Here is a 17,685-nt window from a genome sequence, read left to right as displayed (position 1 = left end):
CCAGTGCCATTCGAATTGTCCACCATCATTCCCTCAAAGAATTTACAGAATAGAATAGAATAGAATAGAAAGTAGGCTGCAGGCTGTGAAACACATTTATATGCAAACTTCATTTTTTTCTATTAAAGTAACTTGGTTTTCTGACTCCATACAGTCAATAACAAAACATTTATGTTGGTTTGCATAGCAACTGTGTAGATTTATTCAGTGCCATCATCATCATTGTTACCATCTCCATATAGAAAACATATTCACACTTCAAAAGTTGTAAATGCCTGATCATAGTCAAAACAGACACATCATGCAGACACAATACACCATGATATATGTGACTGATTTCATAATAAGATAAACCAGCATGGTACGTCAAAATCTGTGAAGTTATTGCTTGATTTCAGACTTCATCCTTTTATTAGAGCAGTCTCAAACTGTACTGAAAAAAGGTGTGTGTTATGAACTCTGAGCATGTGTGTTTGTGTCTGTCTGAGTGCTTATGTGTGAGTGATACAGTACAACATAATAAACTGAGTGTGTTATTCCATTTGTTCCATGTGTCTGTACATCTTCGCACTCTCTCCTCTTTGTCTCATGAGTATAATACATGCAGTAAGGAAGATCATAAGTTACAGCCATCAGTATGGTATTTGTATAAGTGCAGGAGCCATAGATTGCTAATATTGCAGTTGTGTAGTATTGACTGTTGGTCAAAGCATTCAACACTGCTAATTATTACTGAGCAGATATAGTTGGCCTGTAAATATAACTGTCTGCACAGCCATCTCCACTAACATTAGTGAACATTCAGTCATGATACATAATCTTACAACACCACAATCCAGCTTTTTATCATTCTGCAGATTAGTATTCAAAAATAGGAATCCCAAGGGACGAGGGTCAAGTCATTTTGGAAAGAGACTTGACTCCCGTGAGAAAACCAGCCATTGTGGTCATTCTGCTTCCTGACACAAATTAAAAGAGGTACTGGTATTTCCACAGGTGGTTTCCATGAGCTCCCCACTCCACTCTGTACAGGCCTGGGAACACCACTCCACTGTCTGGGAGCAGGGGTGCTGCAGTAGAGCTCCAGAGGGTCCAGGGAGGTGGGAACGATCACATAGGAGTGGTCATTATCCACCAGCCTTTAGATGACGTTGTCAAACATGTGCATGGACTGCATGATGTTCTCGTCCTGGATGGAAAGCCACAAGGGAAACAGAAGTGGAATTACTGAGATGGCAACAGAAAGCAGTTTAGCTGTGACAGTTTCGTATTTAAAAGTGTATTTAAAATGCAGTGTTGGGATTAACTAGTTACATGTACATGTACATGAAATTACAGTTACTAATCAAAATGCTGGTGAATAGAAAGGGGAATATATTCATTTCAACAAAAAGCTTATATGTTGAAAATAACATTCATTCTGGTGGTTTGCATCTTTTTGCTGTGCAGGAATGCCTTCTCTTGGCAAATTTATGGACAATGTGGATCAGCAAAGCAATTGTGACAAATGAAAACACCATCAAGGGTAGGCTCTGTCTCGATGTCTGGACAAACTCCATTCTTTTGGCTATTTCCGCTCCAATTTTGAGCATGGTTTTTGATTGGATCCCTTGTTTAAGCTTCAAGCTACCAGTCTATCATGCCTGTGACCAGCCAACCTCATCTGTGCTGTTCACTTGCATTTTGTTTTGGCGCCTGAGCTTAAAAATCAAAACTTCGGATCTTAACTCAAGTTATATTGAAGAAGTTTGATAGTTAGCTGTTGTGAGGTTTACAATGAAATGGGTTATATTACTTTGATGAAATAAAAAAAATTGTTACACCACTGATTACATTTTTAGGATAGTAATATCCTATTATGTTCCAAAAGTAACCTTCCCAACACTGTTAGAGTGAGGCTGAAAATATTTGAACCATGAATGTAGAGTAGAGGAAGACCTTTTGGCAAGTCTCCAGGAACTCCTCAATGGTGACTACGCCATCATTGTTCTTGTCCATTTTCTAGCGAAATGTAAGACACAAACACAGACTTATCCAGTAAACATGCATGCAAAACTCAAAAAATACACAAATGCCATTGTGTAAAAACGTCCAGCACTGTGCATTTTACACATTTATTTGGCATCTAATTACAGAGTGAACTGCGTTATGACCAGTTTGCACACATGCATGATCACATTTGGAATGAAGTGAAAATTTGACAACAAGTACTGTAAAATGCTTTGTGTGCTAAAGTTGTATTTGAACTGTCACCTTTACTGATGCTACAGTGCAAATCCTAATGACCGAGGAAACTTTCTGGAGTCTAGTGTCAGGACATGGATGTGTGTTTACCCGGAAGAAATTGTCAGCGTGTTCCTTGGGAGCGCTGTCCTTCATGCAAGGATAAGTGTATTTCCCCATCATGTCGTAGATTGAGCGCATGATGTCTGTCATCTCCTGGACAGAGGAAGACAGGAGAAAGACGGAGGTAAACAAACCAAATGGCATCACAAGCGGCCCCTCAGTACTAGGACAGCAGACTTTGCACGTGCACACCCAAAGAGAGAGAGAGGGAGAGAGAGAGAGAGAGAGAGAGAGAGAGAGAGAGAGAGAAAGGGGATGGTGTGGGTACCTCTTTGGTGATGCAGCCGTCTTTATTGAGATCGTACAGATTGAAAGCCCAGTTGAGTTTGTCAGTGATGGAGCCTCTCAGGATGATGGACAGGCCCATAACAAAGTCCTGTAAAAGGGGAAAAAATAATGGAAGGATGACAGAGAGAAGCAATGTGAGGGCAACGTCAAGACGAGTTGAGTCAAAAGACAGTCAGAGGGCAGCAACACAATACAAAGGAGAGGTAGTCAGTTGTATTCAATGGTGACGTTGATAGGCTATATAAAGACTGTATGTCTAGAATGTAGACCATTATCAACTGTCAGAAATGTTTGGTGACTATTTGTCCTTTTGGTGGAGATGTTTGGAGGGTTTGCAAAAGAAGTAGAGCATGTGCATCCAATCAGAGGCTCATATGCAGGACAGACAAAGCAACAGTATTTAAAAGACAGAAATCAATTTTGCTCCCATGGTGTAATGACAAAGCAACGTCAATATGCGAATGAGATCGACATGTCGATCTATCACTAAGCCATGGGAGCAATATTTGCTTCAGGGAGTGTCTTTTGATTATTGTTTTTAGAGTTGAGCAGTAAAAGCATGGGGTTTTGACATTTTAATGAAGAGAATGTGTTAGTAGTAGTAGTTAAAAGTCGTTGTAATGCAGAGGGATGCAGCAGACGCCCGGGGAGGAGGAACAGTACAGCAGAACAGCTGAGAAATACCTCTCACCTCAAAGCTGATCGACCCGTTGTTTTTAGTGTCAAAGGCTTCAAATAGGAAGTGAGCATACATACTGGAATCTGCCGAAAAAACAAAATATACATTTCTCACAAATGTGGAAAAAAGCAGTGAAGAAAAACATACACTTGCTTGGTGAAGTGCTGGCTTACTGGACACACATAAAAAGAAAAGTGAAGCCACACACTTATAGCCCCGGTGCCATATCCTAATGAAGACCATATTTACTCAAATGTTGATTTATAAGTAAATAAATGCTGTTGCATCGGGTGTTATGAGTGTACAGCTTCCCTCCTCTTCTTCACACATGAAACATAAAAAAAACATATTACAGCAACAAATAATAGCAAACTGTACCATTAAGAATGCTAATTTCCCTGGTTTATATGGTAGGAGGATTTTTATTGTTTCTACTTGGAATCTAGATGCAGCAACCTATGATGAAGGGAAAAAATACAACAAATAGGCCTTTATCCAGAGAAATAAGCTGCTGTAGTGTTTGGTTGAAAGGAAACCTGCAGACTCTCAGGCCTCAACAGGACACTGTTACCTATCCCTGATCTTATGAATATTTAAGATGAAAGATACAGCATCTTCACTTGCTAACACAGAGCACCTGTTAGTTTTACACAATAACTGTAGTTTACAGAGTCACCAATGGCTTCAGTGGGGCTGCTCAGTGGCCAGCGCTGGAAGTGTGTGTTTGTGCTGGCCCAGCTCCCAGGTGTGAATGTGCGTACCTGTTCGCAGGAGAAACAGCTCTGTACTGAAAAGACAGGAGCATCCATGCGGAACATATAAAGGTTAAATAAAGGTTGAAACCATGGGCTGACAGGCAGAGAGAGTCTGACTGACCTCCCTGAGGGAAGAACTGCGAGTAGATGTTTTTGAACGTCTCCTCGTTCACCGCACCGCTGGGGCACTCCTGTGGAAGACAGACAGCCCAGGGCTGGAGTGAGAAAGCTTGCAGACAGATACAGATATGCTCTCACATACTCAAGCTGAAGAAAGTAGCCATATGCAACATCCTAATGTCCTTTTAATGTACACACAAGGCACATACATGCTGATCAAAAAAGAGTAAAAAGCAGGAAGAGTGCTGGAAGTAGACATTCACTGTGACTAACACTTTTGAAGCCGCGGTAGAGGATCTGCAGCTCTTTCTTGCTGAAGTTGGTCTGCTGCATGAGGTGGTCCAGCCCTTCTGGTCTGTAGCACACGGTGGATAGTTCGCCATCATCAGTCACACTGTCTGGAGGGGTGAAAAGAAAAGAGATTTAGCAACAGCAGCCCCATCTTTCACTGCATTGAGGGGGTGAAGAAGAGGCAAGGGGGCAAGGAAGAGAAGAATGGAGGGAAACCAAACGTGTGTCTCCTATTTTTAGAACAGAGAATAGACAGAGACTATAGGAGAAGGTGTGACAGGTTCTGTGTTAACATCTCTACTAATTCCCTGTTGATGGGATCTCAGTAAGGCAGTGTGGTCTGTATAAAGAATGTGATATTCTGGGGTGATAATATGCAGATGCGCCACGCAGACACTTGCTTTGATTGATCGAGGGGCTGGAGCCAGAGCGACAGCAGGGGAGCAGTTTGAGGAACCTCTGCTTAATGGTCTTTTTATTTGGTTTGGCTGATGGGTTACCTGGAAACAACCAATCACAGCAAAGATGAGAGGGAGATAAAAGAGTCCAATTCCATGAAAGAACAGCCAAACTGGACTTCAGCACATTAAATCACTTAACCATGCAACACGGGTCATACAAAGTAGTTTCCTGACCTGGCTTTAAACCAGTGAGTCAAATCAAAAGTGTTTGCTTGTTTGAAGTACGTCCAGTGTTTAAGAGGCAGAGTTTAAGGAGTGTTTAAGGAGAGTCGCATATAACTTACGGTAAGCATTTCAGCACCAGGGACAGAGTCACAGCTCTTAGCCCAGGAGGTCAAGTACAGAGTCATTTAATCCCATATTCTGCTTTCTGGAGTTTCTTTTCACAACAGCAGCTCCTCTAATTCAAGTGCAGGAAACCTGCTGCTTGTTCAGTTCAACATCGTGTAAACGGGTGTGAAGTTTAACCACAAATGTAACCAAGTTTGAATAATGTCTTCATTACACAGCTTTGATCATGTGCGTATGTATAAAAGCATTTGTTTCATGTGTGGAGGCTTTTGAAGACACACACACACACACACACACACACACACACACACACACACACACACACACTCATAGTCATGGATTCACTCCTTGGTGTTATTAACAAGAGCAGACATCCACCCTCATAGTTCACCCTCATGGTTCACACACACACACACACACACACACACACAGTCATGGATTCACTCCTTGGTGTTATTAACAAGAGCAGACATCCACCCTCATGGTTCACTGACCTTCACAGGTGCTACAATACAACTTTCCCTTTTACAAATATGGGGGACATACCGCCCGCCCACCCGCCACTACACACACACACACACACAGCACACAGTCTTTTTTTCCTGTCTGATATCTTGTCCCTATATTTCACCTCCACAGACAACACACACAAAAAAAAAAAAACACTCAAAGTTTAATATGACAAAGTTTAATATGTAACATAAACACATTAAACTCCAGTGATAAACAAATCAGTCTGCCCACACTCTATTGTCCTCTTAATCTAAAAGAATATTCAAATTGTGGTTTCAGCCATCAGATTAAAACATACCACACAGCAGATATTGTACATTATGAATTACTTGTGGGATTTCATCCTAGATCATCAGAAGGCTCTTGCTGTCTGATCTTTCATTGGAGTTTCTCTGACGTTTATTCATCAGATGCTTCATTAATCAAAGCCACATTTTTTTTTTTTATCTCAAACAGAATGAGTTGACAGAAGAATCTTGCCTGTATTACTGTATTTTAGCGCTCTCCTAATGCCTTCCTCTCATCTCCAGCTCCCCTGTCCCTCCTCCCCTCACTTTTCCTGGACAGTACCTGTTGACAGGGTGCCAGTCAGCCAGCGGTAGAAGTGTCGGGCCATTTTCAGGAGTCTCTGGTACCTCCTCTTGCGCTGGTCCATGTTTTCAGAGTGGGCTCTGTCTTGTCTGAGTGGATCTGAGTTCACTTTGTGGTCCTGTCGCTTACAGGGTTCAGATGGTTTTGTCCATTCTCAGTGTGTCACTTCTCCCCTGTCCTGTTTGATTCCTGACCCTGATTTCAAGGCTGGGTCAGCTGCAAAAATCCTGAATTAAAATGGTCCTTGTCATCAGAAATAAGTCTCTCTCTCTCTCTCTCTCTCTCTCTCTCTCTCTCTCTCTCTTTCTCTCGCTCTCTCTCTCTCTGTTGTCTGTAGTGTTTAGGTGTCCTTGGAAGATATCACATGTCTCTCCGCTGTTTATTTCATCAGTGTTGCAGGAAAAACCTACATCAAAGGGAGGTAGATGTCCATCATTCTGTGCCGGTCTCCCTCACAGACTTCTCATCTCTCTCTGAGGAAGATTGAAGGAGAAGCTTCCTTTTCCCTCCCCTCCCCTCCCCCTCTCTCTCCTCCTGCTGGCCACAGGAGAAGCAGAGCCGATGCACCTCTGGAGTCCTGCTAAGATACGTCCCTCCTTCTGTCCTTTCATTTTCTCCATTTTGTAGACTCTGAAGGTTTGCCTGCTCCTCCAGTCTGTTTTGTTGTTGTGTTTTTTTCTTGTTTGCTTTGTTGTTAAGGGTCTCTCTTGCGTTCATTTCCTGGAGACGTCTCATTTCGTAGTCTCTCTCATCCAAAGCCAGACGTGGAGCTATTACGTCGAGCAGGAAAAACAGTCCCTTGGATAGTTTGGAGATGCTGCTGGACAAGAGCTGCTCCTCTGGCATCACTACTGAGTTTTTCCTCCTCTATTCTCATTCTTCCTTTACTGCTTTCCCTCCGTCTGTGCCTCCCATCACATCTCACTCAGCTTTCTTTCATCTGTAGCTGTTTTCCTGCCTCAGCTGCCATGACTCACATGTGGTCTCCGTCGCTGCGCATGCTTCTCTGCAAATTAGAGTTGATTAGTGTCACTCTAGTAACACCTCTTCCTTCTCTGACCCACTGAAAAACTAATGATGGTGATACTGGTTCACATAAAAAAAAAGATCATCCTCAATTCAAGTAAACTTTAACCAAAATAAAAAGCCTCTCAGTTTTTCCTGCAAGGAGGAGGAAAAGGTGCAATGCAAACTGAAAAGGGAAAAAGGCTTAAAGGAATCTGCAAATATTCCCATTAAAGAGAAAGTTTCCACTTTGGTATCGATGGTAAAAACAACTTTTATGCTGAGAGGGCGTAATAAGGGTGTCCAGCGTGCACAGTGCCCTGTTGTGTATCATTCCTACCTCTAGAGGGCAGTGTCTTACTGCATTACAGGGCAAACACCAGACTTACACAGGCCACCATATGCGAGCTGAAATAAACTCATATCCTCGAGGACAAACAAAAAGTAACTGTGATCACACTCTCTGTTTTGCACCCCCATACCCCCCACCCCCTCCTTTGGCATCCCATGACAACACTTTGTTTTTTTTTTCCTTCCGCTCTAAAGTTGATATGCTTTACGCTTCAAGAGCTGATACACATGCAACACCGACACTCCCACAACCAACTACACATACACACTGCACGAGCAGTGTTAGGATGTGTTATTTCAAACACATCTATGTGTCTTCTTTCTTTGGTGGGTTTGTCATCTCAAATTCATGCTGTGTGGCCTTTATTGTAAATTCTAGTGGATTCAGGTTTTCCAAAGATACCACATATATCCTGCTGAATTACAGGGAAATGTAGATAAAAGATACACAAACATCTAGATATTCTCTATGCAAGGCTGCAGCCATAAAACAATGACATTTTGGGGTTTGAATATTTCCCTCGATGGAAGTGTGATGTAGCTTCAGTGAAATGCCTCAAGCAGCAGGTACAGAACATACAGGTGCCATTGTCATACAATACGGAAATATGTTTTTTCCAACTCTGACGTTAGTTAAGGCGCAGTGAAAAGGTCAACGCTCCAGGGATTAATAATGATAAAAACACACTGAACAATACGAGGACAAGTGTGCGTGTGGACAGAAAATGAGAACAGGTGATGAGCCTTTGTCAAGCACAATGGGCATGGAGAGCGTTTCTTGAACCTGGCAAGTTGACAACATATTCACATGTACAGCAACTGCCTGAGGAGCTGCTGGGGGGAAACCAGTGAGGTAAACAGGATGAGACACACACACATTCACAGCTGAGAACCACACGGATGGCTGCTGAGCAGTGTCACAGCAGCAACATGGGGTTAAGTGCGTTGCTCAAGGGCATGGCAAAGATAGTTGCTGAGCCAAGACTAAGAGCTCAAGACTTTCCCTCAGAACCAGCAACCATTTTCCCCTTTCATATCAGATCAGTGAGATATAACATTCATGTATGTCAATGCTGTCCACACAGAGTACAGAAATAAAAACAATCATTAAAATATCTCTTGATGTGTGAGAACAGACCAGCTACCGCTCTACTTTTCACTCCCCCGTCATGTCTTGTGTTTATCTCTCATCTTGGTTTCACATGCATCCATTTAATCCTTTCATTCAGCTGCTGTTTCCCACGGAAAGTGAAGTGAGCGAGGCTACCTGGAGTAAATCTCCCTCCTTCAAGGATCTGCTCCGACCTGAAGCAGTTTTAGGTTATCAATGGTTCTCCTGGGGAGATCGTGTGTGTGTGTGTGTGTGTGTGTGTGTCTGTGTGTGTCTGTGTGTGTCTGTGTGTGTCTGTGTGTCTGTGTGTCCACTTACTCTGGGATTAATGAGCATTGGTGGCGATGGATACTAAGGCTATGTCAATCAAACTGTCAATACAGCAGCTGCCCTACCATGGAAAAACAAACAAAGCTTTACAGGGCTTTACACACACACACACACACACACACACACACACACACACACACACACTCACAAAAAGAGAGAGAGAGAGAGAGAGAGAGAGAGAGAGAGAGAAAGAAAGAGAGGACAGAGAGAGATGCGCAAGCAAATAACCAAGCTTTTTGAATGAGGGAGAAAAATAAATGATTTCAGAAAAATGACGAACTATTCTACGCCGAGACGGGGTGTGGAGGGGAGAGAGGGAGGAGAAAAGCATGAACAGAAGTAATTGGAAGAACTTCCCTGCTGATTTCTCTCACTCCAAACTCAGGGGTTATTTTTGGATCTGACAGAGCGGACAATATTAATCACAGATAAGAGTTTTAGTTATTGAAATGCCATCTGAGGGCAGCACTTGATGTGACTGGCTTACGCAAGAATTCAACAAAAACAGAGCAGGAGGCGCGCGGAGCGTAGCTCACTAAGGACTGTTTTTAGAGAAGCTCACAGTCTGGTTTAACAGAGGCTCTATTTTGGCATCATGGCTAATAGGTAAATGATGCCTCTGGGTTTGGTGAGGCATTATTCAAGCCATTTGTATGAGCTGCTAAAGGTGGGCAAGACAAAATGTCAAACTGGTGATGCTGGCCAATGATGGGCAACGTAAGCATTCATGTCACAATACATTTACAAAGGATAACACGGTTCACAGTGGCAGTTTTATTTTTTAATAGTGTCCATTAGTGTTCCTGGGTCACATTACTGCTTAAAGGATCACTTCACCAATTTTCCACCTTATCTCTATCTATCCGAATTAGGGATATAGTGTGAAAACACCTGCAGTTGTTGTTGATGTTCTCCATCATTTCACACGTACAGTGACATAGTCCGGGTAAAGGAAGGACTACAGGCAAGTTCAGCTCGGTTAGCCAGGAGGCGTGCTCTCTAATGCTCAAAAACAACACTTCCTTGTTGTCATTACTTGTGTTGCAAAGTAGATATGTTTCCAACAGCAACAATGGCAGCCCAAAGTATGAGTGCAGAGGATTTCTATGAATGAGGACAGACACATTTCACAGTGTTTTGGCTGCCTCAGATTTATATTCATTTGAGCCAGAGCGGGCTTCAGCTGCATTCGGGCAATAAGCCGCCTTCCTGCAGCGTGTTTATTTTTGCTCTAGAACAAAATCGTATTTTTTTCTGGTTTCCTCTTGCTACGACCGCTCCCTGTCTTCATTCATTGTCTACCTTGCTCAACCACCACTGCTCTCTCTCTCTCTCTCTCTCTCTCTCTCTCTCTCTCTCTCTCTCTCTCTCTCATGTAGGCACTGCTGACACAGCTTTGTGAGCAGGAGGACTCAGATTTCTCCATCAATATAGCAAACAGTAAGGAATTTATTGCTTTTGTTGACTATATTTACCATCAAAATTGATTGGACATCCATATAAACAGAGGTGAACTTTTCCTTTCAAGAGAAGTGAGGACCCTTTTGACTCATTTTTTCAATTGCCAAAAAATGTGACCTTATAAAAGTGTATAGAAGTGGGAGGCTGAGTCTACTTGGTTCTCATCTTCAGCCTGACTCACTGATAAATTTCATGCTTGGGTCGGTCAGTTGAGTCCAAACGAGTCTTTACTTCAACTGACCTTCAATTTGACATAATGCACCTTTAAGCTGTTGCTTTTATCAGGTCTCAGTGCATGGTGATGGATACAGTCTATGAGCTCCCTATTCTGAGGAAATGGATTACATTCAGGCAGAGCAGATAAAATCAAGATCTAAGCACTCCCAAGATCGAGGTCGACAAGGCGCTTGGCAAGATAAACAACAACATGTATTTGCAATGTGTCTCCAACTTCATCTCACAGCTATGTAAACAGCAACAAATATCAAATCTACACATCATACAGGTAGCAGGCAGCTCAGCTAGTGGAACGATGGCTCGAAAATGGGTTTCCAGGATACGAGGATGGATGGGAAACCAGATGAGATGCTTCCTGTCAGTTATGACAAGTTGGTTGCATGGCGATCTGTATTTTGCTAAAGGAAAGAGAAATCATATGTGACACGGACGCATCTGATTGTCAAGTGTGAATGTAATCAAGCTAAACCATATCTAGACACAATGTGAATTTGAGATATAGCAGGTTAATATGAGGCCTTTCACTGCGAGCTGCACCATTTTCTTTTCAGGATACTTCAGTAGAGTTTCAGTAACTTGATCGCAAAGCTAAAATGATGTATTTACTAAAAACAAGCAGCAGCAAAGGACAGTGCACTTATAAATGAGAACAAAAAGTCCCTGTGCCATTATTTGTCACCTGAGAGCGAGATCTCAGAGTTAGCCTGCGGTGTGGTGCAGTGAACGGTGCCATGCCACTGGTCCGAGGGCCCATTATGCATAAACTGCAGGAGTGTGAAAAACTGTGAAAAATGTCCCAGTGGACTGAAGGCCTGTTAGTCCAAGGGCCCATTAACCTGAAAACAAACACCCATCTCTGCGAAGACCCGTTTCTCTGAAAATATCCACCCTGGAGTTGTTGTAGTTCAGTGACTGCCGGTGTTATGCCAAGTTTTGCAGTTTTTCGGACTGTTGGGGTTTCCGAATAATGTGTACTTGTCAGACTAATTGGCTTTCGGTCCATTGGGACATTTTTCAGACTATTGGGGTTTAGGAATGATGGGCCTTTCGGACCAGTGGGCAGTCCCAGTAATGGTGAACAGAGATATTAACATTAGGTAATGGTGGGTGATGTGCGCATATTTTGACATTTCACTCTGCTGATGTTTGGTCAAATGAACTAATGTTGTGAACTTTAATAAGCCAGAAGCGAGCAGCAAATGGGTGGAGTAGAGCTTCAGTTAAAGAGCGACTGCAGAAAAACACACCGCCTCAGCTCGGTTTTGAGTGGAAGACTGTATGTGAATGAACTACAACAAATGCAGGCCTTAAAGGGCATTTCAGCAGATACAAACAAAGTCTTACATGCCTACTGTAGTGGTTCTTTTATTTGCTTACACAAACGGCTATGGACAAAAATTCGTATCGAGCATGGGGCAGAACAAGACGGAGATGAGAGAAAGCTCAGAAAAGAAGTAGAGAGAGGACACCCAGGACATGAGGAGTGTGAGGCGAAAAACTTGTCATGGCTCAACAGCTGACACCACTGTAATATTATGACCCATCCTTCTGTTTTCGTGTCTCATTTTGTTAGATTTGATCAGCTTTAACCAGGAGCTCCTCCTGCGGAATAACTGGTGGCTTTCATGGTGACAATAAAGACATTTTGCTGTTCAAACTCCCTCCATCCCTCTCTGTCTTTCAGCCCTGTTTTGTGTGTTTACTGGGAGGTCATGCCAGCTTAAGCAGAGCCATACAGTGCAAAATTAATTTCTGTAAACTAACATTGGCCAGGCTACAGCTCCTATGCTTACCATAATCCCCAGAAGGACATGGTTCAGATAGGAGGCCAGTTTCAAACAAACTGCGGACACATCCACAGAAAATGACAGACATTTCTTTATACAGTATACTCTCTCTCTCTCTCTCTCTCTCTCTCTCTCTCTCTCTCTCTCTCTCTCTCTCTCTCTCTCTCTCTCTCTCTCTCTCACCAGGTGTGACAAGAGCACCCAAGGCTCATCTTATGCTGTGCATCTTCTCTCACTTTACTCATCCCAAATCTATCTATCTATCTATCTATCTATCTATCTATCTATCTATCTATCTATCTATCTATCTATCTATCTATTTCCCTCCACTTGGGCCACATCCATCATGCGGGACAAGCTTTGATTATTTGTCACACTGCGCTCATCTTCATACAAAGCCCATCCTTCATCAGCCGAGCCTGTAAGCATCACCAGTTTGCACTGAAAACATGAAAATTGTTTGGGTTTGGGGGAATTTATATAGAAACTCATGAGGTAATGTGTTACATAAATGTAACATAAATGTGTAATGAATGTTGAGTTGGGTTTTTTTGCTGATGCATCAAAAAAAAAATGTCTTGAGCGAGCCGCAAAATATGTCATGTCAAATGTGAAACCTTGTCTATTAAATTGCTACCACATTTATCACACTCACCAGCAGAAACTAAAGAATGCAAATGCACTCATACACACACACACACACACACACACACACACACACACACACACACTTTTATAAAGCTTGCTGTTGTGTGATTTGCTGGTTGCAGGTTGGTGTGATCACTGTGGAGTTTTGGTAAGAATGCACAGCTGATACTTTTAAGCTCATTTATTTCTCCATAAACAAAGATGCATATGTGTATGCGTGTGTGTGTGGGCAACTTGCTGCACACAAACACAAACACACACTTTAGAATGGAAAGAGCTCCATAAACAGCCTGAGAGGAACATTTATAAAGGCTTCCTTGAAATTTTCTAACTCCTAATGGCAGCTTGATGGTCCATTATAACAAACCCCTTCAGTCTCCTTCCTATTAAGGTTCACAGGCTATTTGCAGCATGCAGTCTCTAATGAGCTCTTCAAACACACACACACACACACATCTACAATATGTACAGGTGGAGGCTGTCAAGACTGCTCTGGGTTGAGTTAACTGTCTTCAAACTGCTCCAACCGAAGCTCACACAGACTCAATGCCAAATGACAAAATAATAAATAAAAGTGAAATGATCAAATTATATGTATTATTTCCTACATACAAGACACATTAGACCTATACTGATTCACGTACAGTGTGTATGCCACAGCACAGCACTGGATCAGGCTGTTTGTCACTGTAACATGTGAGGTGCCCTGTAAAAAGTGATGAGTTGACAAAGATTCAGCATCCATAATGCATTAACACACATGATGTTTTCAAAGGCTTTACAACAGGGCAGCAGGAGACGGCTCACTCTGCTCATAAACATCACTCTGGTCTACTGTAAAAGATTTAGACTGACTTTTCATTCATCCATCTGATCTTTTGAATCTCCCCTTTGACAGCCTCTTGGTCAGCTGCATGTGGGAAATGTCTGGTGAGATGTTTCTGCATCTGAAGCCAGGACGCTGTAGTTACAGCACACGCACCTTAGTCCACCAACAGCACACCACAGAACTTCACACTGTGACAAAAGGCTTTGTTTGTGTCCCTTAACCCCCCCCCAGCCTCTCCGTTCACGATGCGTCATGCACCTGTTCCCTGTTTGGTTAACCTGCTGCTGAATGGACATCACACTGCGTATTGTCTGCCCCACCAGCTATTAAATAAAGCTTCATCCATCCATCTATCCATCCATCCATCCATCCATCCACTGAAAATAAACTGTTTTGGAATATAATACACCCTAAATGAGAGCAGCACTGTGTCTCTCTTCAGTAAATATGAAAGGAGTTGGTTTTATTTCAGCAAAAGACTATTTTAGGCAGCTGTCACAAGAATAAAAGACCACGCTCACGAAGCATCTTAAGAGGGGTGTGTGTGTGTGACGCTGAGTTGTGGCTGAGACTGAACTGGTTGTCTTTGCAAGCAGGCGTGAGGAAAACAAAAAAGCTTACCGGATCTAATTATAATACAAAAGACAGGTATTTGACAAGTCCTTAAAATCTCATGAGAAAAGACACTGAGCCACTTCTTTTGGAAAATATGCTTTTTTTTCCTGTTCTGTTCACTCTCCTCTCCTATCCAGGGCCTGATCAATTATTTTGTTCTAGCTGATGTGACACCTATATTCAAGTCATTAACAGCAGAGTATATTACTGACTAATAAATCTGCTTTTTATTAATTTTCTGGTGACACAAAGTTGGTTTCTCACACCAACAATCAGAACAAATCAGCTGAACAGATCACTGAAACATCAGCTACTGAAACATTACAGTTTATGTGGAAATTCGTAATGCACTGATCACATTCTAGCTGATATGTTAGAATACAATATGATATGAAAAAAAAATGCTCAAATTGATAGGAATGCAGTTTGACACACACAGAACAATAATGCAACTTTTCAGACCAAAGTAGTGCAGCATCCTCACTGAAGCACCTTTTACATGTTTATTACATTTTACCACTCCAGCAATTAGTGACAAAAGTACAATAACATCAGTCACTGAAACCCAGATAGTCAGCCTGGTTTCACCTCAGTTTCATTCCCTAGTATGAATCATTTGAAGAGAAAAATCCAACATGAAAACAAAATTCACAAGTCTGATGTATTTCTAAAAAGTCTTGAAAGCATTAGTGTGGATTTTTAAACATGAAAACCCTAGAAACCAGAGACCTGCGACCGCTGATCATGAGAGGAGCTGCTGCTGTGACTTCACAGAGAGTTTCAGTCCTCTGGGTGAGTTTATTGGCCAAACTCAGAGCAGTTAGTCAGCTAAATCGATGACACAGTTCATCTGGAGGTAAAATCGTAGACAAATATTCTGAATCAATCTGCAAACCGAGCTGCTCTGAGGCTTGTTTCTCGAAATCCACCACAGATTACAGCGGCGGCTGTCAGGCTCTCAGCTGCAGGGCTGTTGTTCATGCTCACACATTTTGTCTGACTGATGGATACAACACTATTACTTTAAGTTTAGACGTTCACTTTAAGACGATCATCTTTGCACTCTCCTGGGAAAGCCACCTCAGACTACTTTCTAAAAAAATGTAACTTGGATAAAATGTTTGAGGAGGTCCAGCTCTGCAGGCTCTCCTCTGTAACCTTGTTGAGCTGCTGCCTGCTGACAGGAGGAGCAGAGGAACAGTCTGGGTGTCTGTCTGCCTCTGGACGCCCAGGAAACTTCAGGCTCAAAGTCTGCAGGGCAAATGAAAGCCCTTCCATTGATGTTAATAAATATTTAGTTAGTTAGTTAGTTAGTAATGTATTCATTTATTTATTCACTTATTTATGCTTTAATGTTTTTTCATATTCTTTCATTTGTATTTTAAGTAGTATTTTATATCTTGTATTTTGATTGATTAATGTTGCAATTTATTTAGTTAGTTAGTTAGTTAGTTAGTTATAAGCAAACACGCACAGTCCCATTGTGTAAGACAAAATTTAGCTTGCTTAATTAAGTAACCTAATTAAGTAGATGTGGTCATGGAAGCTTAACCAACAGACTTTAAGAGCCAAAAGAAACTTTTTTGTTCATTGGGAATTAAAGCCAGGCCAGCAAACAGAGCCAACAGCAATCAATAGGATATAATCCAGTATAATCTATGTATTTTTCCATATTTCTTCAGCTCGCCAAACCGTGAAAAGCCTTCCTCTTACCTGTGAGCGGGTCGTAAGATCTGTCCAGCTCTGTGGAGTCAGACAAACTCTGATCCTGACTCCTGGATTTCATTTTTGAGGAGGAGAGCTTACCGGAGCACCGCGGGACCAGACGCACTTAAAGCAGCTCTCTGTCGCTCGGAGCCGCAGCTCATCTAACACTTGTGGTCGCTGCCTCTCCTCTGCATCTCACTTTCTTGCAAACGGGAGCCCGTGAGGGATGCAAAGTGTCCGGGGCTACAAGAACAGCAGGAGGAGATTTGCTTTTGAAGAAGAAGTGTGTGAAGCGGTGACTGCGTCTGTTATCCTGGTCGCCTCTCTCCAAACTGAACTCTGTCCTCCCGCTGCAGCGCGCACAGCTGCGCCCCGGTGCGCCCTCTCTCACACACACACACACGCACACACACATACACACTTTATTCTAACAGCTCCCTCTGTCAGTGAGCCAAGTTTAAAGCGCCGCTGTTCCGGTGAAGATGCACTGGAAATCTGCTGACTTTCTCAACATGTCCAAAAATCACAGAGTCTGTTCGTCAGAGCTGAGAGTGAACAGCCCGTCACACCTGAGGACCTGTGTTTTAGCTTGTGTGTGTGTGTGTGTGTGTGTGTGTGTGTGTGTGTGTGTGTGTGTGAGAGAGAGAGAGAGAGAGAGAGAGAGAGGGAGGGAGGGAAACATTGAAATGTATTTGACAGACACTCTTATGTGGATTAGAGAATGGGGTGTGTTCAAGTGTGTGTGTGTGTGTGTGTGTGTGTGTGTGTGTGTGTGTTAGACAGAGAGACGCCTTAAAGTCCATGTAAGCCACCAACCCGCTTTCCAGCTGTGCATAAACTCCTCAGGGGTTGCTCGGAGGTTCCAAAGCAGCGTGAATCCCTTTACTGGATGCTTGTGTAGTTTTGTTTGTTTGTTTGTTTTTGTTTTTTGCACACCATTACGCCCCCCCCTCCCAACGACCTTTCAACTTACCAACTTGCCTCAATAAAGACTTTTATAAACCACTATGCATATTTATAAGCATCAGCCTGCGTTCCCCTGTTGTGTTACTGCTGTACTTAATGAGGGGTGCAGAATGTTGAGTGGGTGTAAATGAACTCAGTTATGCACAGAATGTGTGTGTGTGTGTGTGTGTGTGTGTGTGTGTGAGAGAGAGAGAGAGGGGGGTGTTTCTGATGATCTATGCCTCACTGTTAGATTGCCTAACCTTGGCCGGGGACTTGAGCCGCTAACATCTCGGCTTCGGCTTGGTAGGCAGAATACCTGGG

The 17,685-nt window shown here is 42.6% G+C and overlaps 1 protein-coding gene across 3 annotated transcripts; it reads right to left on the bottom strand.

The window, feature by feature from the left end:
- Positions 1-174: 174 nt before the first annotated feature.
- Positions 175-16,769, bottom strand: LOC115367838 (Kv channel-interacting protein 2-like). 3 transcript variants are annotated; one of them, XM_030063789.1, is made up of 9 exons: positions 16,423-16,769; positions 4,881-4,979; positions 4,462-4,586; positions 4,190-4,259; positions 3,326-3,396; positions 2,615-2,722; positions 2,335-2,439; positions 1,939-2,001; positions 175-1,189 (listed from the first exon to the last, which is right to left on the bottom strand). In XM_030063789.1, exons 1-9 carry the CDS (start codon positions 16,493-16,495, stop codon positions 1,142-1,144), a joined length of 762 nt encoding a protein of 253 aa, XP_029919649.1. In that variant the 5' UTR covers positions 16,496-16,769; the 3' UTR covers positions 175-1,141. The 3 variants fall into 3 exon arrangements, with proteins under 3 accessions (XP_029919649.1, XP_029919664.1, XP_029919656.1); XM_030063804.1 differs by lacking the exon at positions 16,423-16,769 and adding an exon at positions 6,315-6,480; XM_030063796.1 differs by lacking the exons at positions 4,881-4,979; positions 16,423-16,769 and adding an exon at positions 6,315-6,480.
- Positions 16,770-17,685: the final 916 nt, after the last annotated feature.

The sequence above is a fragment of the Myripristis murdjan genome, chromosome 1, assembly GCF_902150065.1.
Source record: "Myripristis murdjan chromosome 1, fMyrMur1.1, whole genome shotgun sequence".
NCBI classification, from domain to species: Eukaryota; Metazoa; Chordata; class Actinopteri; order Holocentriformes; family Holocentridae; genus Myripristis; species Myripristis murdjan.
The sequence above is the reverse complement of the archived record's forward strand: the minus strand, read 5'-3'. Positions and strand labels throughout refer to the sequence as shown.

Coding starts and splice junctions, on each gene's coding strand:
- LOC115367838 (XM_030063804.1), bottom strand. CDS start 6,399: ATGGACCAGCGCAAGAGGAGGTACCAGAGACTCCTGAAAATGGCCCGA. Junction 3,397..4,189: donor GCAGTTCTTCCCTCAGGGAG/GTCAGTCAGACT, acceptor TTTTTTCGGCAG/ATTCCAGTATGTATGCTCAC. Junction 1,190..1,938: donor TCCTGGAGACTTGCCAAAAG/GTCTTCCTCTAC, acceptor CTTTCCATCCAG/GACGAGAACATCATGCAGTC.